This window comes from Camelus ferus, chromosome 16 (genome assembly GCF_009834535.1).
Source record: "Camelus ferus isolate YT-003-E chromosome 16, BCGSAC_Cfer_1.0, whole genome shotgun sequence".
Lineage (NCBI taxonomy): Eukaryota > Metazoa > Chordata > Mammalia > Artiodactyla > Camelidae > Camelus > Camelus ferus.
In genome coordinates, this window is record NC_045711.1 from 1,308,044 (window position 1) to 1,329,113 (window position 21,070).

Here is a 21,070-nt window from a genome sequence, read left to right on the forward strand (position 1 = left end):
TTGGATGGGGGTGGGTCTCTCCTGGGGCTTGGGTGGGGTCTCCAGCCGGGCTGGAAAGCAGAATTATTCCTGGAGCAGAGCTGCAGGCCCGGTGGAGCCTCTAATGGGCTCTTGTATCCCCTGGGGCAGGTCTTGGCCTATATTCTCCAGAGGGAGATCCAGGAGCCTGAGTGCAGGCACCTGTCCAGGAAGTTCACCGAGTGGGCCTACGGGCCTGTGCACTCCTCTCTGTACGACCTGTCCTGCATCGACACTTGCGAGAAGAACTCAGTGCTGGAGGTGATTGCCTACAACAGCAATGAGACCCCGGTGAGTGGGCCAGGGCTGGGACCCATCCAGGGAGGGCTTCCGGTCTCACTGCACCCCAGCCCCAGCCCCTGCTCCGGCTCTGCCTGTCCTCCCATCAATAAAAGCCTGCTGCCCGGGGCTTACACCCGCAGCCTCATCTCCTCGTTCATTCCCACCAGGTGTTTTCCTTCCTCGTGCAATCAATATGTGATAATACATATAATATGTAATATATAATATTATAATGTAATATATATAATCCTAAATATTTCAAAATTCCATAGACCAAAAAAGAATCCTCCTTTTGTACCATATAAAATGTGTAGCTTCATTTTGCTTATGTAAATGGGACTATACTATACATAGTATAGAACATCCTTTTTTTCACTTAATGGCATGTCTTGCTGACAGTTTTACATCAGCATATATGGGTCTGCTTTATTAAGAAAAATTACTGCAACGTATTCCACAATTTGGGTGGGGAGTAAATGTCTATAGAAGGGCATTTGAGTTATTTCCAGTTTTTTGGGTTTTGGGTTTTTTTGGTGCTTCTACAGTGCTGCAGGACACTAGTCAGGGGTTTGATTTTTTCTATGAAAGATACCTTGAATTGGAATTGCTAAGTCAGAAATTATGTCCTCCGAAAAATCACATCAATGCACTTGCCCACCACCAGTGGGTACACACCTACCCATGTTCTTGCCAACCTGGGTGTTGCCAATCTTTTTTTTTTTTTAAAACTAGTTTAAGTCCATGGAGCCAAAAATGCTCTCTCACTGATATGTTAATTCTTGTTTTCTTGATTACCGTGAGGTCGAAAATCTTTTCGTAGGTTTTCAACCATTCATATTTCTTTGGTAGATTTCCTGTCCATTTCCTGTCCTTTGCTAGCTCTTCTACTGGGCTGTTTGCCTCACCTGTTTTGGTGTGTAATGCTCTTGCTGTAAAATGAATTGGTCCTTTCTCTGTTGCATATGTTTCAAATATTTTATTTCCTCCTAGTCTGTCTCTTGCTGTTTAACTTCACCTGTATCATTTGTGTATGAAAGAATTTCATTTTGAGAATCAGATTAATTAGCCTTTTTCTTTCATAGCGTTTGTGACTTGTGTCTTGCATTAGAAAGCCTTTTCCACTTTGAGATTACATGCACATTCTCCAGTGTTTATATTTATCTCCTCTGTAGGTATTTTATGTTTGGCTTTTACATTTATCAGGAATTTATTTTTGTGTAGGTGTGAGGTAGGTGTCTTACTTAATTCTTTTGTTTCCAAATGAGGGTCCCAATACTACTTTATGAAAAGGGGCTCCTGCCACCACTGCTTTGAAAGGCTACCATCCCTATCCCCTCTTTCTAAGGTACCAGACGCTCCAGGCCCTGAGGCCGGCTCTGGGGGCTGCAGTCTGTGCTGTTGGTGATGAGGGGCCACCTCCATGATGTCTCAAGGGGCAGAGTCGTGGGGAGGGAGAGGCCTGGACTGCTTTGTTCTGTCCCATCAGCCCCCAAGGCTGCCATGCTGGATCCAGGCCTCTGACTCAGTATCCCGGAGTCAAGTGTTCCCAGAGGGCTGGCCCAGGTAGGAAATAACCTCAAAAAGGAGACAAGGGTGTTTGACCTAGAGAGGAGAGGGCTCTGGGGCCACAGCTGCCATCTTTACATCTCTGGAGGCTTTCAAGGGCCAGAACACAGTATGGGGGCTCCTGGGTGCAGAGCAGGGGCCACTGGTGGACAGCAGGGAAGACCAACTTTACTCCAGAGAGTAGACCTTCCCAACAGACTTCTTGAGGCAGCAGGGAGCCTCCCATCCCTAAAGATTTTCAAGAAGACTCTGAACAGGGACCTTGCTGGGGGAGCTCAAGCTTGGGCCAGAGTTGGCCTCAGTGGCCTGAAAAGGCTAAGATGACCTGATTTTGGCTTATCCATGTCCTGGAGATACTTGAACTTTGAGATCTCCTGGATGGGAGACTTTTGCCTCAAACCATTTCTTGTAAAGATGGTATCTCAGGCACTGGGCCCACCCATGGCAGGAAAGCCTTCCTGGTCCCCTGCAATCTCCTGTGAAGGGAGTTGCCACTCCTGCCTGGATCACCTGTCTGACTTAGGGCTGGAGCTGTGAGAATGAGAATTCAGAGGCCCCTGCCTGCCTGCCCTCATCCCCTCCCCAAGCAGCCTCATGCCAGGCTCCTCCTGCGCCAGCCTCTTCCCGTTACTGCGGAAATAAGCAAGGATGAAGGCTCTTGGAAGAGAGTTATTAGAGAGAACGGGCATAGGATGTTGGGCAACACTTGTGAGCTCTAGGGTGTCAGGGGCACTTGGGGTCACTTGTCCAGTTCCACCCCTTGTTCACTGCATGACAGGGGTGCTAAAGCTCAGAAGGTGGGTGTAGGAAAGCCTGGGGCGGCTGCTGCGGGCGGTCCTGGTCAGGGAGTGAGCCTCAAGTCTCTTTGTTCCTCTTAGAATCGCCACGACATGCTCTTGGTGGAGCCGCTGAACCGCCTCCTGCAGGACAAGTGGGACAGATTCGTCAAGCGCATCTTCTACTTCAACTTCTTCGTCTACTGCTTGTATATGATCATCTTCACCACGGCCGCCTACTACAGGCCTGTGGAAGGCCCGGTGCGCCCGAGGCACAGGCCTCAGAGAGGAGAGGGGGAGGGCGTGGGCGTTCCTGTAAGGGAACTGGGCCGGGCCCCAGAGAGGTGGAAGGGTCACCTGGGGACCCTAGAGCCCAGTACTCAGTCCTCCCTCTGCTGGCTGTCCTACGCCCCACTCTTGTTCTCAGCCCCAACTTTAGCCTCCTGGTTCTGAGGCTCAGCCTGTGGTTGCTGAGGTCCCTGATGGCAGAGCGGAGGTACTGGGTTAGACAGGATGCCAGAATTAGGACTCCAGAAGCATCTCTCTGCTGGGCCCTGAGCCCGTTGCCATCCTGCTCACCTGCCCACTTTTGTTTACTCTCTCCTATATTATTCATTCCCTGGACACATACTCTAAGACTAGACTTTTTCTGCTACCAGGATCCACGGACTCCCTCGAGTTTCTGAATTGAGTTCTTTCCATTCAATATGCGGGGACTTAACTTGCTGCCTTTATTTCCAAGTTGCCTTGCTTCCTAGTTAGGTGACACCTGATTTCTGTACACTTATTAAGGCTATCGGATGGCTTCCTTTTAAGAGAAAAGAGAAATATGCTAATGAGATGAGCTAGTGACATAGGGCTTATGAGCCGTGGATGGTAGGTAGACTGAAAGGAAACCCACTCTAGGAATCTGTGACTGAAACACAAGGACGACACACATGTGTGTCTCTTCCTCCACCATCCGTGGGAAACCTTGATGGTGCTGGGAGACCAGGGGTTCTCCATAGGCTGTGGGAATAACAGGAAGCACATGGCATTGGGTCTGCAAGGGTGCCGCCACTGATGCCATCATCTCCTCCCAGCCAAACAGAGCTCCAGGCTAGGACATCATCCGGGAGACAGCACAGTACAGTGGGATGTGCTTCTCGGCACCTGAAGGCTGCCACTTTGGGAATCTGGTCCCACAGAGGGGCCTCCTTGCAGATGTCCCCATAATAACGCAATGTCTTTATTTGTGTCTCTCTCTTCTGCTGGAGGCTGAGCCTCTCCAGAAGGAGCTGGGTCTAAATCTTAGGGCTTTGCACCTGTTAATTGTTTGTTGGATGAATGAACGAGTGAATGGAATCACTAACTTCTCTGCACTTCGCAGCCTCCCTTTAAGCTGAAGCACACCGTTGGGGACTATTTCCGAGTCACTGGAGAGATTATTTCTGTATCAGGGGGAGTCTACTTTTTTTTCCGAGGGGTAAGCATTCCTTCCCACATGGCGAATTTCCGTGGTCACCAAAACAAAAAGCCAAGAGACTCCCTCAGTCCTCACCCACTTTTTAATTCATTGGCTACACAATGGCCCTGCTTGAGGAGCTTAGAGACACACAGGGGAAGGTGAGAGCCCCAGGCACTGATGGCTTAGGGGGTGCGGGTCTGCTGGTGGGTCCCCACGGATCCAGGGCAGTCATGCTTGGACACAGGCAGTCAGATCCTCTCCACTGAATGTAATATTTAATTACAGAAGTAGAGTGGGAGCCTCTGAAGAAACAGGATCATGACCGGTAGTTGTTTAATTAATTGAAACGGTCCATTAAAGCTCAGAATAACGAAAGCAGTCTGTATGTGTACTGGAACCATTTTATTTTAACTAAAAACTGGAACATGCAGGTTCATTGGCCATTCTTCTAAAATATGTGGGACCACTGTTGCATGTACAAAGGGATCTGAATGTGAAATTTGGGATTATTATGATTTCTTTCCCCTTCATCTTTTATTTTAAACTACACCCCCCCCCTTTTTTTTTTTTTTAAAGTAATTTACCTTTAAGGAATCTTTCCAAATCATTGGGCTCTGTCTTCACAGAAGCAACCGTCTTTATTTTCACACTCATAGTTTATATTATAGTAAAGCACAAAGCCAAAGTATCAACTGCGGCGGGCAGAAAGCACTCTCGGCAAACAGGATTAGCCAGTGGGAGAGAGTGGAGTGTGTGGGTGTCTTGGAGAGGCGCATTCACCGTGGGCCACCGTCAGGATGTTTTCAGGGAGCCAAGAGCACTGGATGTGGTTAGTTAGCTCAGTGGAAGCCGGTTAAAGACTTTTTTTTTTTTTTTTTTTTTTTTTACCGTAATGCATACTTCTTTAAGAAAATTAGGGGAAAAAAGCACAAATTAGAAAGAAAAAAATTGCCCAACCCCATCATTCAGGCACAGCAAATGATAACATTTTGGTGGTTTTCTTTCCCATCTTTACTTCTAGGTGTAGTTGTAATTTCACTCTATTTTAAAAAAATCTTCCTGACTGAGTCACATAACATTACTCCATTAGCTGGACCCACACTGCTCCACTGTCTTCGTTATCTTTGCTTTGATTGCACTCCCGTGGTCCATCGTGGTGCCATTTAGGAAGCATTCTGGGTGCTCACCATTTAACCTTTTCTGGGATCTTACTCTGTTTACCTGCAGATTCAGTATTTCCTGCAGAGGCGGCCGTCACTGAAGACCTTATTTGTGGACAGTTACAGTGAGATGCTTTTGTAAGTGATACTGATTCTTCTGCCTCCATGGCAGACAGCACTTTATTCTTGTTTCATGGATGCAGTATCTTCTTTTTTAGAAATTTTAAATCAAAGTGTAGTCGATGTACAATGTTGTGCTAGTTTCTGGTGTACAGCACAGTGATTCAGTTATACATACATGTATTCCCGTTTATATTTTTTCATAGGTTATTACAAGATGTTGAATATAGTTCCTTGTGCTAGACTGTAGGACCTTATTGTTTATCTATTTTATATATAGTAGTTAGTATCTGCAAATCCCAGTATCTTCATTTATCTCTCTACATCTATTAAGATAGTTTTTGGTAAACTTTTTTTCTTCTTTTTGCATACCTTTTGTTTTCTCCAAAGTGTTGTTTCCCCACTTGCTTGTTTCATTTTCTCTTACATGTTAGAGGTCCGTCCTCAGGAAATTTGGAAATCTTTGCTGTGTTCTCATGATTCAGAGTGGAGGACTGAAAAGCTGGTGGGAAGCTCTGAATGTGTGAATGGAGGTTATAAAATTTGAGCTGCATCATAGACTCGTTTACAACATAAACTATTTATTGGAGAATGTCCAAAGTCAGTCCATTGTATCTTTTCAATCTTCTACCCAGGGGGAGTAGGTCTGGCCAGCTTTCTGAAAGCTGAGTGGAGAAGAGGGCTTTCTGTAATCTGTCTTGTATAAAATTACATAATCTGTTTTTGGCAAAATACCTATGCTTTCATGGATGTTTGATGAAACTGGGTCCAAAGACCTTCTGTTTTATCTCCTTCAGAGACAACAAACACCTCCACTCTTTCTTATGCTAGGTCTCTTCACCCCACCTCCAGTGGTGCCTAAGCCTTTTGAGCCTCCTTGATTGAATGAGTTGGTTTCAGGTTTCCCCACTATGGATTTGGGTTCGGCTTTCTTGGGTCTGCTAGATCAGTTTCCATTTGTCCACTGCTTCCCAGTTTCTAAAACTCCTATGTGGGGACTCCATTTGCCACCTGAGGTGACTTTTGCCTATTTCAGCTGGCATCAGTTCTTATTTTGGCCAGGGGTCTGTAGATGCCAAGGAAGAGGTCTTCTCTGCAGCAGAACTCCAGTTAATGAGCCAGTTCAGTGATGTCAGTTTTTAATATGCTAACATCAGCACAGCAGCCGTTTTTTCCTGGGTTCTTGCACACAAACAGGAGGTGGGGTGGTCAGTGTGGTCTTCAGTGGTCTTCACTGTGCCCAGGGCTCTGACTTGGGCAGCCCCCACCAGACTAAGGGAAGGACATCTTCCCCGGCTCTGCTCCTGAGTTTGAGGGCGTGACAAGCAGACCTGATCTGTGGTTTTTTCAGGAGAGTATGACTTGTCCTGCTCACGGGCATAGGCCTCCTAGGTTCTCTGTTGTCATAAGGCTGGTCTTCCCAGGGCCTGGACAGGAAGACTGGGGGCTAAAGCAGTGTTTCTGTCTTTTTCTTTCTTTTAATTGCCTTTTAAGATATTATTTTCCCCCTAATTGCTCCTCCCATGAAATCCACCACAAATATACTGTGTAGCTGTTTTTGCACTGTATTTATATCTGTGCTCTCAGTAAAAAGAGAATAAGATTTTTCACACTCCTGTCCCGCCCTGCCCTCCACTGCCAGAATCAATTTTTACCTCTTGGCAGTGATATTCCTCCCACTGAGACTCAGGGGCTAAAGGAGGCAGGATGGCCAGCTCCCGCATGGCCTGAGTCTCTGCCTCCGAGGAGCGGCCCAGGCATCGGGGGCTTGTCCTGTGGGGGTGCCGGGCCTCCCGGGTGCCCATGGACAGAGCTTCCTGTCCCTCCATCCTCAGCTTCGTGCAGTCGCTGTTCATGCTGGGGACCGTGGTGCTGTACTTCTGCCACCGCAAGGAGTACGTGGCCTCCATGGTGTTCTCTCTGGCCATGGGCTGGACCAACATGCTCTACTACACCCGCGGCTTCCAGCAGATGGGCATCTATGCCGTCATGATCGAGAAGGTGGGTGCCAGCGCCCGAGGGGTTCTCCATGGAGCCTGTTTACCTCCTGGATATGTGGGACCCGGTCCCACACACTCCATGTGCCTCTTTGTGTTGTCTGGGGAGGTGCTGTTTTAAGACCCACCTTCCCAGAGAATCCCCCAGCAATCAGGCAATCTGGCTTTGACCCAGGTTTGGGGGCTTCCCTGAAATTGACCTCCCCTACATACCAGGCCCCCTTCTCCCACCAGAACAAAGGCCATGGTTGGGGGGAGCTGTAGTGACTCTCTCATGACCCCTGAGTTGAAAGCCACCAAACCTAACTCTCCTGTATGTCCTCCGATGCTCTCGGGTGCACGATTAACCCCCAGGTCAATGCAGCCCCATCCCTTCCCTTGGCCCCACCTGGGCCTGGACTTGGCTCTGACAAACCCTCTCTCTCCTGCAGATGATCCTGAGAGACCTGTGTCGCTTCATGTTTGTCTACCTGGTTTTCTTGTTTGGGTTTTCCACAGGTAACGGGCTTGGTCAGGGCCGGTGCAGGGCAGGGCTTCCTGGGAATTCTGCAAGGCTGGGTGGGGAGAGGCCCACTGGGGTGTGTGTCTGCAGGTGACAGAGTGGATGGACAAAGAGCACACTGAGATAGCTGGAGAACCTGGAAAGGTGATTCATAAAGTGTTCAAAGTAGTTTTATTTTATTTTCTAATAGATTTATTTTATTATTTATTTTTAATTTTGGGGGGTAATTAGGTTTATTTATTTATTTAATGGAGGTACTGGGGATTGAACCCAGGACCTCATGCATGCTAACCACACACTCTACCACTGAGCTATACCCTCCGCTCCCAAAGTAATTTTAGAAGGAAAAGTGCTGCTTGCTTGTAGTATAGCTGCATTTTGGCTCCATAAGAAAAAGTTTATTTTGACATTATTTCAGATTTTCAGAAAAATCACAAGAATAGTATAAATAACTTCTCTGTACTCTTAACTGAGATTCCCCAAATTTTACCACACTTAGAAAAAAATCACTTTCTCTTCCCACTCCACAAACATACACACGCACACTCACACACCCCACTTTACACTTAAAAAAACAGTAAGTTACAGACACGATCAGTCCTTTGCCACTAAATACTTCAGAGTGTGTTTCCTAAAAACGACAACAGTCTCTTATGTAAACACAGCATAATGAGCAAAATCAGGAAATTGACATCAATACAGTACTATCAGCCAGTCTTTCAGCCTTATTCAGATTTCACCAATTGTCCTAATAATATCTTTTACAGAAATGAAAATCCCAGATCATGCATTTACATTAAATTTTCACGCGTCTTTAGTCTCCTTCCATCTGGAGCCATTCCTCAATCTTTCCTTCCCTTTTGTGATCTTAGCATTTTTATTGAGTAAAGGCCAGTTTTTACAAAGTCTCTTAATTTGAGTCTGTCTGACATTTCCTCACAATTAGATTCATGTAACAATTTTTTTGTCAGAATATCAAGGAAATAATGTGTGTCTTCCTTGGCATATGATATCAGGAGTCCCACAGTGTCTGTTCGTCCCATTTCTGGGGATGTTGACTTTTGATCACTTGGTAGGTTTGGTTACTTTTGGTGGATCTGCCCGATTTTTTCTGCTGTCAGGTTATTACCTTTCCTTTTGTAATTGATAAACCATTTGTGAGGAGATGCTTTGAGACTATGTAAGTATCCTGTTTCTCATCAAACTTCACCCAGTAGTTTTAGCTTCCATTGTGCTTCATCTGAATTACCTGATCCTGTGATGGTTGCCAGATGTTGCTTTTCTAACTTATCGTTCCTTCCACATGTGTTAGCTGGAGTTCTATTGTACGGAAGAGCTTTCTTTACAGTCATATGATGGAAAGGATTTCCATTCTCCCACATTGATTTATTTATTATCAGTAGGGCCTCATAGATTCATTTTTGTTTTTATTTTTTTGTGTATGTGTGGATTTTCCCTTTGTTAAATGGGTTATAACTCCTTGCTATTGTCATTTGTTTTGATGCTCATATTATCTGAGAAATGGTCACTAGGAGCCCCTTCAAGCTGGCTCCTGTGCCCTTTTGACACATCACATCATTTATTGAGCAACTGAGTTCTGCTTTGACCCTTACCTGAGTGCTATAGTTAGATGGTTCACATGGTATCCTGTCTGGGAGTGATGGGAAACTTTGACTAGAAGGGAGCTGATCAGGATTGGTGTGGGCTCGACACTTGGTTTGAAGGCCCTGCCTATCAGTAGCCACAGGAAAGGATTAGGTCAAGGGGGTTAGCAGATCCTACGGTTACAACTGCTACAGAAGTGTTCAGCCTTAGGACTAAATTTCCCAAGAAGAAGAATGCAGAATGCAGCAAGAAGCCCTTCAGCGCTGAGCTGCTCAGCCCCTATTCCAGCCAGTTCTGGAATCGGCTGGCTCTGGGCTACCCTCTAAGGGGCACAGGCAGATAGGGTGTGACTGAGAGTAGGTGTGGACTTAGGGCTGACATGTAAGGTGAGGCAGGTTGTGCACTGCACAAATGTGGCTGTATTCATTTTGTGCATATAGATTTGTATATTTATCTTAGCATTTTTTTCCCTGGCAGATGATGATAAAGTTTTCTTTTAATAAAACATCAGTATTATCACTAATTTCTGAGCTTTGAAGAAGAGAGTGCTTTTTTAAAAAAGAAAATTCACACAAAGGCACTACATAGCCAAGCCAGACCCATCCTGGGGGAGTAGGGGATCTGGGGTCTTGACTTCCATCCAGCTCTTTTTTCCCCATGCCCTATAGCGGTGGTGACTCTGATCGAGGACGGAAAGAACGACTCTGTGACTGATTCCACGTCGCACAGGTGGCGAGGGGTTTCCTGCAGGCCTCCCGACAGCTCCTACAATAGCCTGTACTCCACATGTCTGGAGCTGTTCAAGTTCACCATTGGCATGGGCGACCTGGAATTCACCGAGAACTACGACTTCAAGGCTGTCTTCATCATCCTGTTACTGGCCTATGTGATTCTCACTTACATCCTCCTGCTGAACATGCTCATCGCCCTCATGGGCGAGACCGTTAACAAGATCGCCCAGGAGAGCAAGAATATCTGGAAGCTGCAGGTGGGTCACTTGGCAGGCTGTGTGCAGCATCAAGGGGTTGGCTGTTCCAAACGTGAAGGTCCAGGGCTCAAGCAGCAACCTCTCCCTCAGTTGGCTCCCTCTGGCTCCTCCCACAGGGGATCTCTGTCCAGCATCACCAGCGGGTGTTCAGAGATGCTGTGTCTGCTGTAGGCTGGGCGGTCCCTGGGGGAGGAGGCGGGGAGGAGATGGAGGGCTGAGCCCTGTGGGGTGCCCATCGCAGAACTAGGGTGGGCACCAGAGACCAGACTTGGAGGAGCAGCTAATGTGGGATTGTTGCAGAAAAAATGTGTTACAGTTCAGTGTTATAGCTCAGGGTTACAGCTTAGCTTTGACAGCAACCTGGATCTGGGCAAGAGACCAAGCAGCACTCGGAGAGTTGGAGAACTCAGGTTTATTATACCAGCAGGCCCAGAGGAGTTAACACTCCAAGCTCTGGACCCTGTCTGTAGGTTTACACAGGCTTTTATAGGCTGCCAGTTTACACTTTGCAACATCATATGCAAATAAGGTATAACAAAAGTTGACTAATTAGGAACAAGCTTTGTAGAAATGGACCAATCAGGAGGGAGAGAAATAACTAATCAGGAGTGAGGGAAATGGACCAATCAGGAGTGAGAGAAATAACTAATTAGGAATAAGCTCCATGCAAATGAAGTACTCTAAATGGACCAATCAGAAGTTAGGGAAATGGACCAATCAGGAGTGAAGGAAATAACCAATCAGAAGTGAACTCAGAGAACCAATAGAATTTTAGGGCTAAGTAAGGGGTTCCAGAGGCAAAAAGTGAAACAGAGCCTAGGGGCCAGGGAACTAGATGGTGCTGGCAGGAGAGTAGTGGCCTTACCTGAGGGTCCTGCAGATCTTTTTATGGGGCTTCCCGCCTCAGGATGGGCCCTGACAGCTGCATTTTTGAGCCACCTGGTCCACATCTGCTGTCCCAGGTAATAATAAAAACATCACTCTTATCAAGCAGCACTTTCTCTATGCTAGGTACTATTCTAAGTGTCTTGCTTCCATGCTCTCTTTTAATCCTACAACAATGCTACCAAGAGGGTTCTCTCACTATCCCCAGTTTTGGATGAAGGCGCTGAAGTATAGAGAAGTTAGGTATCTGGGTCCAAGGCAACCAGTAAGTAGCCCAGCCAGGACTCGGCCCAGGCGGTCTCTCTCCCGAGGCCTGCTCTTAATCACGACACTATGTTGCCCCTTCTTGAGATTCTCAGGGAAGGATCTGGGGCTGGCACAGTCCACCTCACTCACAGCTGCCCTGCCCAGACTCAGCAGCACCAGCAGTGCCTGGACAGGTCTGGGCTGGATGGCTGAGCTCTGTCCGTGGCGTGTGCACCTGCCAGGCTGTGGGAACCAGCCTGGTGTAGCCAGTATGGAGGTTCAGATCAGAGGCGCAGGGACGGGGAGAGACCTTGGAGAAGCTAGATGCGCCCTCTGCCCCTCTGCCTTTTGTGTCTTCCTGCAGAGAGCCATCACCATCCTGGACACGGAGAAGAGCTTCCTTAAGTGTATAAGGAAGGCTTTCCGCTCAGGCAAGCTGCTGCAGGTGGGGTACACACCTGATGGCAAGGACGACTACAGGTGGTGCTTCAGGTAATGCCCAGGCAGGAATCAGAGCTTGGGGAGCTTGGGGGCTTGGCTGTGGATATCAGGACCCACCCAGAGCCAGCTGTGGGTACAGAAGCCTGACTCAGGGTCTCTTGGAGCCAGTCATGAGCACAGAGGACTCTCCCAAAGATGGCAGTCCGCACAGGGGGCTGCCGGCACAGGAGACCCACCACAGATCCCAGATGGTGGAACCCAGACAATAGATACTGGAACATGAGGTGTCCAGAAGGGGTCACCTAGTGGTCAGGGTCAGAAGCAGGAATCCAGTATTTAAAGTCCCTGGGCCCCATGGTGTGGTCAGGGAACACATCTTCGTGGGTGGGGTCCAAAAGACAGGCCCCTCCGGGTCCTCTTTCTACCAGCTGTGTCTCCCCAACCTGGTCTCTAGGCATGGCCTGTGGGGCCTAGCCCACAACCTGGGAAGCTGGCCATGGCTCTTGGTCCCTCAGCTCCCTCCTCCCCCATCTCCTCCCCCTGCAGGGTGGACGAGGTGAACTGGACCACCTGGAACACCAACGTGGGCATCATCAATGAAGACCCCGGCTACTGTGAGGGGATCAAGCGCACCCTGAGCTTCTCCCTGCGGTCAGGCAGAGGTGAGGTGTGAGGGGAGGGCGGCCAGGTGAAGCCTTGGGGGTCCCCTACTCCTTTCAGGCCTTCCTCTTCCCACCGCCTGGGCACTGACATAGCCCCACGTCTCAGCCATCCACACGATCCCGGAGCGCGGTCTCACGCACATGCGCAGCCCACTGCTCCACTTGCCCACGCGTGCCCACGCGTGCCCACGCGTGCCCACGCCCTCCCGCTCCGCAGCGCCCCTGGTGGTCAGTGCCACATATAGGCTGCCCTGTCTCCTCTGCCCGGGTCCTCAAACCCAGCGTCTGCGCTCAGCTCTGTGAGGCTTATGGACGCAAACAGGGACTCTCACCTTGCTCCACACGATCAGGCAGGCAGAGGGGAGACACATGGGGAGAGCAAAGGATATACCTTGAACAGAGAAGCCTTGTGGGAAATCACAGAAAATTACAGAAAAAAGTCCTTTAACCGTTAATGGTAAACATTTAACAGTAGCCGTTAAATTCAAGGTCCAGTTGAAGATATTTACTTAAAAATGCAGCAAACCTAGTCATATTGAACGCATTTTGAGTTAAAATTATAGCCCTGCACTAATCGGCACTAATTATTTTTAGTTTTTTTTAAATTGGTAAATTTAAAAAATATATTTAACATGAAATTTGCCATTTTAACTATTTTTTAAAGTGTACAGTTTGGTGGTTTTTTTTTTTAATTGGTGTATAGTCAGTTTACAATGTTGTGTCAGTTTCTGGTGTACAGCACAATGCTTCACTCATATGTGAATATACATATATTCGTTTTCATATTCTTTTTCAAGCTACTACAAGATATCGAGAATAGTTCCTTGTGCTATACAGAATAAACTTGTTTATCTATTTTATATATACCAGTCAGTATCTGTAAATCTCAAACTCCCAATTCAGTTTTGTGGTATTAATAATAGCCATCACCTTTACATATTTCCAAAATGTTTTCACTCTTCCAAACAGAAACTGTGTACTCATTAAACAATTATCCCCATTTCCTTCTCCACCCAGTCTCTGGTAACCTCTATTCTACTTTCTGTCTCTGTGAATTTCCCTATTCCAGGTGCTTCCTATAAGTGGAATCACACAATATTTGTCCTTTGGTGTCTGGCTCAATAATGTTCCATTGTGTGTATATATCATATTTTATTTATCCATTCATCTGTTCATCGATGAATGGAAACATTAGAATTGTTTCCACCCTTTTGGCATTTGTGATTAATTGCTGTGAACATCAGTGTAAAGATTCTGTTTGATTCCAGCTTTCAAGTCTTTTGGGTAGAAGTGGAGTTGCTGGCTTGTGTGGTAATTCTATGTTTAACCTTTTGAGGAACAGCCAAACTATTTTCCAAAGCAGCCAAGTCATTTTACATTCCCACCAGCAAAGCATGAGGGTTGGTTCCACATCCTCACCAAAACGTGTTATTTTCTGTTTTTTTTTGTTTTTGCTTTTGTTTTGATTGTAGCCTTCCTAATGGATGTGAAATAGCATCTCGTTGTTTCGATTTGCATTTCCCTAATGTCTAGTGATTTTGAACATCTTTTCATGTGCTTATTTGTCATTCATAGATATTCTTTGGAGAAATGCGTGTTCAAGCCCTTTGCCCATTAAAAATTTTTTCCTGTTGTTGAGTTATAGGAGTTCTTTATATCTTCTGGATATTAATCCTTTATTAGATACGTGATTTGCCAATATTTTCTCCCATTCTGTGAGCTGCCCTTTGGTGTACAGAAGCTTATATTTTAATGAAGCCCTATTTATCCTTTTGCTGCCTGTTTTTTTGGTATCATATCCAAGAAATCATTGCCAAATCCAATGTCATGAAGGTTGTCCCCTGTTTTTTTTTTTTTTTTTAAAGAGTTTTATAGTTTTAGCTCCCTATCATTTTTAAGTTGCCTTTTTCTTGATTCAGCATTTGCTTGGCTGCTGTAAATGTTGGACTGTTTCCCTAGAGTTCTGACTACATTGGTTCTAAAGTTTCTGCCTTTTTTTTTTTTTTTTAATGATTTCGTGGAGGCATGGGTGTTTGAATCTGCCTACTTTGCCATTTTTGCTGATGTTGTCAATTCTTAAATGAACAAAGAATGAATCAGTGTTGGATAGGTTTTTTTTATTTTTTGGCAAGTTGGGGGAAAGAGCACGCTTTCTCTGGCAGACTTGCCTGATAGCATGATGCTGCATGTTTGATATTGCTTCATAGAGAGGCTCATTTTTTATATTTCAGAAACTCGAAAAAATCAGCTTAATTGAAATATAGCTTACGTATAATAAAAATGCATACAGTTCAAATGTACAGTTTGATAAGTTTTGACAAATGTACATACTCAGGCAACCATCATGTTGCTCAAGATACAGAACATTTCCAAAGTAGCACTATTTATAATAGCCAAAATGTGAAAGCAACTTAAGTGTCCATTGACAAAGATGACTGGATAAAGGAGTTGTGGTATGTATATGTGTGTGTGTGTGTGTGTGTGTGTGTGTGTGTGTGTGTGTGTGTATGTATATATGTATATAAAATACTACTCAGCCATAAACAGGAAGGAAATAATGCCATTTGCAGCAACATGGATGGACCTAGAGATTATCATACTAAGTTAAGTAAGTCAGACAGAGAAAGATGAATATCATGTATCACTGATAATGTGGAATCTAAAATATGATACAAATGAACTTATTTACAAAACAGAGACAGACTCACAGACATAGAAAACAAACTTATGGTTACCAAAGGGGAAAGGAGTGGGAGGGATAAATTAGGAGTTTGAGATTAGCAGATACAAACTGCTATATATAAAACAGATAAACAAGGTCCTACTGTATAGCACAGGGAGCTATTTGCAATACCTTATAATAAATCAAAATAGAAAAGGAAAAAAATATGTACAGAACATTTCCATCATGCCAGAAAGACACTCATGCCCCTTTGTAGTCAGTTCCACCCTCCTCATCCCAGGTAACTATTTATCTAATTTCTATCACTATGGATTAGTTTTGTATCATCTTTTGTTTACCTGGACATGTTAATTTCATCTTCATGTTTGAAGGATATTCTCACTGGATTTAGAATTCTAGGTTAACAAAGTTCTTTTTTTTCCATCCAAACTATAATTCTCCACTGTCTTCTGATTTCCATTGTTTCTGATGAAAAGTCACCCATGATTTGTATTGCTGTTCTCCTGTCTATAGTGCGTCTTCCCCCCCCCCCCGCCGCCTCTGGTTGCTTTAAACCTATTATCTTCATCTTTGGTTTTCAGCAGTTTGACTAAGATGTGCTTATGTATGGTTCTCTTTGGTTTTAGCTGAGATTCTTGGATCTGTACATCAATATGTTTCATCAAATTTGGGAAATCTTTGCTTTATTCTATCTTCTCCTTTTACATGAGTGTTAGACCCTTGGATATTGTCCCATGGGTTTCTGATTCCATAGCTTCATTAAGGTTATGTTTTCCTTTGGTTCTTTGAACATATTTATAGTAGCTACTTTAACCTTCTCTACTTGCTTTATCTGCTAAATCCAACATCTAGGCTATCTTGGGTTCAGTTTCTGTTGACTGCTTTTTTTTTTTCCCTAACTGTGAGTCACATTTCCCTGTTTCTTATGTGTCTAGTAACTTTTAATTATATACTGGGCATTGTAATAATAATATGTTGTAGAGACTTTTGATTGAATTTTCATTCTAGTTGGCAGTTCAGTTACTGATGAATCACCTTGAACTTGTGTAGGCTTAGTTTTAACCTTTATTAGGGTAGATCTGTAGAAATGTCAAGGTATTTGCCAATCCCTCAAACATGTGGGACACGACCTCCAAACTGTTTCCACTGAGGACCTTGTCAGGGCTTGGTTTTAGGCTTTTTGGAGTGAGTCTTGAGTAGACCTTAATCTAGGGTATGTAGAGTAAGGAGGGCATTTCTGGTATTCTAGCTCAATCCTCAGAGTAGAAAAAGGGTGTTAAGGAGATCTCTCCATGGGCTGGGCCAGGATCTCCAATATCCCTCAGTCCTGCTTAGCTTCTGGTGTCTCTGTCCCACTCTTAACACCACAGCAGCCACTGTCTGGTAAGCCTCATGCAGTCTCTCTCACCCTGTGCAAGTACAGCCCAACTCTCAGCCAAGGACTTGGAAGGAGACCCCCACCCCAAAGACTTCTGGACCTCCACCCCTGCAGCTCCCTGCTTCCTCCTCTCCTGGGCCCTGTCCCACAGATTCTAGCTGCTTTGGCGGCCCAAAACTGATTCCTTCTTCCTTAGCTCAGAAGCACTGCCACGCTCTGCCTAGACTCCAGCTCACTGCATTGTAGTCTGAGAACTTGTCCCTAAGCAAAACATCAGAGTGGTCACCGGGCTCACCTTGTGAATTTCACTTCTCTTGGCAATTGCTGCTTCTCAGTCTGTTGTCTGATGCCTGAAGACATTTGCTGTGTGTATTTTATTCAGTTTTATGGTTATTTACAGCAGATGGCCAGCCTAGTGCTACATACTCTGTCAGAGCTGGAAGTGGAAATCTATTTTACTGAGAGGCATACTTTGGAAAACTGCTTCATCAGTTTTCCCAGGGGCCTCCTGCAGTCCTATAATTTCCCTGCAAGTTTCATTAGACTCACTCCCTGTGTCATGTCATAATACTTATTGATTATTTGTTCTTCAGTTGCTAACTGGTCCAACTCTGACACAGAGCTGTTCAAAGGGTGGCTTAGCATGTGATTTGAGCAGTTTTCCATGACCGCTCTTATCAATTTCATGAAACTACACATCTTTTACAAGATTTGCTGTTTCCCTTCGCTGGTTGATTTGCATTGTATTTGCATTGTATTTGCATGACATTGTTGGCTGTTTACAATGTGGCACATTCACCATGCTATTAATAAAGACATTAGCCTAGGAGCAAGGATATAGACACACTCATGTTACTTGGGGTGGGTCTAGGAGAGGGTTAGAGGTTTCCTGATTTCGCACATATAATTAACTAGTGAATAGTTCCTGAGGAATTGCTTTCCTGTACATGACTGTGTAACAGTGGAAACTCCAGTAATGAGTAGTCAGATAATTCAGAGAATAAGGAACTCTCCCCACCCAAATAGTACATGTGATTAGGAAGGGGTGAGGAAATGTGTGAGACAAAGAGCAGGGAAGAATAGTGGTCAGTAGCTGAGCTGTGGAGAGCATGTAGGGAAGTCTTGGCATCAAGACTGTAGGACACGGGTACTGGGAGCCCCATGCCTTCTTTGAGGGCCCTGAAACTGGAGCCGGATGTCTCCGAGGCTGGGTGTCCCCACCATCCACACAGCCAGAAAATGGTGTCTCAGTGAGCACCTGGCCTGTCTGCCCCTGAAGCCCTCCTGCTCCTATGCCCAGGTTCCCTGACACATCCTCCTGGTGCTTGGTTGAGGGGAGCAGGCCAGCGTCAGTCTGCCAGCCTGGAGAAAACACCAGGATCAGGAAAATTCTGCTGGAGTGGTCACAATGGGCCCAGCCTCCTACATTCCTGATGCCTTTGAGATGTGGCCAGTGTGGGACATCAGCAGAGGGGCCTGAATTGTGGCATGAGGGTAGGAGATGTGAATTTAGGCTGATTTTCCAGACAGATCAGACCCAAGGGGGCCAAACAGGGGGCCTGGCTGACCAGGGCTCTGGCAAGTAGAAGGAGGGCACATACAGCTGCCCCTCTTGGCTGTTACTTCTCTGAGGTTGCTGGGGCGGGGGCGGGGGGATCGCAGTGGGGTTGATAATGGGGTCCTCCTCAGGAGCTTCCTGGGATTTCAGGCCACATGTGAGAGCCCACTTTGAGGCCCAGTGTCACTGTGGGTCCCTTGGCATCGATCCTAATCTATGCTCTGGTCGGGGCTGGACCCCAAATCCTGACCCTTTGGCTGGTGTTCACTACCCTGCAGCTGACCTGGTGTGGAGCCACTCCTAGAGCAGCCCCAGCATTGCTCCTCCTCCCACGTGGGCAGGGAGGGAACAGAGGCTGAGAGCAGCTAGTAGTGGAATCTCCTGTGGCCACTGGCAAGTCAGGGTGGGGTGGCAGGAAGGGAATTTCAGAGCCACCAGAGTGAATGAGGCTTCCTGAACAGGTGAGGGAGGAGGAAAGGCCCCGATCTAGTGCTCAGGAAGCACCAATGTGCCTGGGCGTCCTTTCGTCTGGTGGGTGGGCAGGCCGGCAAATAGTTGTTTAGTATCCTTTTGTTGCCCCCGAGGCAGTAATGGCGTTTCATCCTTCAGCTGCAGGGAGACACTGGAAGAACTTTGCCCTGGTTCCCCTCTTAAGAGATGCAAGTACTCGGGAAAGGCACCCTGTCCAGCCTGAGGTAGTTCATCTGAAGCACTTCGCAGGGTCCCTCAAGCCAGAGGATGCTGAGATCGTCAAGGACCCTGCTGCTTTAGGAGAGAAGTGAGGGACCCCATGGGGGACTCTCAACCCTGTGGGCCTTAAGATACCCCAGTGTTGCTGGTGGGGGGCGTGTAGGGACACCAGTGCTGTCTCAGCAGCCTGGTCCTGCCAGCACCCACCTTCCGGGCTCTTCCCCAGACCTCACAGGACAAGCTGTGGGAGGCATTGCTGGATGCATGGGAAGAGGTGGCCATACAACCCTCACTGTCCCCAAGTGAATCTCCTAACTGTCTGGTTTTTACTGACTTTATCAAACATCACAGATGAGAAATCTCCACGTGCATGTATACGATGCCCCTGTTTTCTTCGATTTTGCATTCCTGGGAGTGAAAGCCAACGAAGCCTAGTAAAACAATTTTTTGAACAAAACACTTCCTTTGAGAGAAAATTCCGAAGCTCTTGTCTGTATCATGCTTAATATCTCCCTCGTCCGGAGTGGTCTGGGGATAATGATGTCACTCCTCAGGGGAGGTAGGGGAGGCTTGCCCCATTCCCAGCTCTGCCAGAATTGGTTGTTTCCGGAGTGGTTCCTTCCTTTTGGTTAATCCATCACAGTTCCAAAAATATTAGCTCCTTCGCATTTCAAATAAAAATACAGAACCATGTCCCAAAGCCACGTGGAAAGAATTTTTTAATGATTGTCCATCTGTAATATCCATCTATAGTCCTGCTCACCTGCAGTGGTACCTACTTCCACCTCCACCCATTCTGCCATCCATCAAATAAATACATAAATAAATATATGTCGTATCAGGTGTGAACTCCATGTCAGTCATTGGGCTGGCGTAGCTGATTGGCTCCGTGTGGTCTGTGTGTGCGTGTGTGTGTGTATGTGTGTGTGTACTACCCTGTATGGCTAGGAGCCTCTGGTCACCCTTTAGTTGTTACCCGTGGGAGAGGGCACTCCTCCACGCATACATCTACCATAGTTAGCAAACTGGGGGCCTTGGGCCAAATCTGGCCTGCCGCCTGTTTTTGTAAACAAACTTTCATAAGAACACAATGCAGCCATTCATTTCTGTACCGTCTCTGGCTGCTTTCATGCTACAATGCAGAGGTGAGTGGTTGCAAGAGACTGCTAAGCCTAAAATATTTCCTTTCTGGCCCTTTGTGAAAAAGTCTGAGGGCTCCTGCTTTATGGACTAGAATTTAAGAAACATTGATCTGGAATAAAGCTCTATCCCAGACACTGGCTGGCTGTGTTACATCTGTGGAGTGTCGAATGAGCTGTCCTGTAGAAATTGCTGGATGTTGATTCACGAGATGAAGGATGACATTAGCTGAGGCCAGGGCTTTGGCCCTTACGTGGGAGGTCTATCTGGAGGGAACACTGGGACCCCCTTCTCTGAGTTCTCCAGCAGCAAGTCCGCCTCCACACACAAGGCCCAACAAAGGAGCCTTTGGGCTGGATGACTGGGGATGAAGCGAGCTGTAGCCAGACTACACAAATAAGCATAGTGGAGGAACACTGCCAAGCGAGAATGCAGTGGAGTGTTTATGCAAAGTGTCTCCATGTGCATTACCCCGTAAGCCTCTTGACAGCCCGTGAAAAGCTATTATTAGCTCCATTTCATAGACGAGAAAACTGAGGCTGGGACAGTTAGGAAGGCTGCACAGGTCTGACCCCAGGCAAGTCTGACCCCAAAGCCCAGAACTTGACTGCAATGCCAGGCTGCGTGGCAGAGAAGGTGCTGGGGCGAGCCCGTCCATCCCCGGGTCCACCCCCGGGTCTGCTTCCTCTCTGAGCCTGGGACTCCTTGCCTTTCCTGTAGGCCTTCCTCAGAAAAGGTGTAGATGTCAGACATCTGCAAGTCTCTGCAAATTGGATCAACTTCTGAACTTACTCAGCACTGGAAGGGATCTGTGGGTGTTCTTTTGTGAAATGAGTGATTACAACCTTTTGTGTGAGCCTGGGTTGTTAAAAGGAGACCACGCCTGCAAACTGGCCTGGTCTTTTTCTTTTTGTATCTGTCGCTGT

General features: G+C 46.5%; 1 protein-coding gene across 2 annotated transcripts in view; it reads left to right on the forward strand.

Annotated features, from left to right (window-relative positions):
* The window catches only part of TRPV1 (transient receptor potential cation channel subfamily V member 1), a 32,856-nt gene extending 12,963 nt beyond the window's left edge, over positions 1-19,893 (forward strand). For both annotated transcript variants that reach the window (XM_032497966.1, XM_006172536.2), the window contains exons 7-16: positions 130-309; positions 2,745-2,903; positions 4,012-4,107; positions 5,317-5,387; positions 7,205-7,370; positions 7,798-7,864; positions 10,142-10,461; positions 11,957-12,084; positions 12,580-12,695; positions 18,924-19,893. In XM_032497966.1, the coding sequence (XP_032353857.1) occupies positions 130-309; positions 2,745-2,903; positions 4,012-4,107; positions 5,317-5,387; positions 7,205-7,370; positions 7,798-7,864; positions 10,142-10,461; positions 11,957-12,084; positions 12,580-12,695; positions 18,924-19,096 (1,476 nt within the window). In that variant the 3' untranslated portion in view covers positions 19,097-19,893. The remainder of the gene's footprint in view (positions 1-129; positions 310-2,744; positions 2,904-4,011; positions 4,108-5,316; positions 5,388-7,204; positions 7,371-7,797; positions 7,865-10,141; positions 10,462-11,956; positions 12,085-12,579; positions 12,696-18,923) is intronic.
* Positions 19,894-21,070: the final 1,177 nt, after the last annotated feature.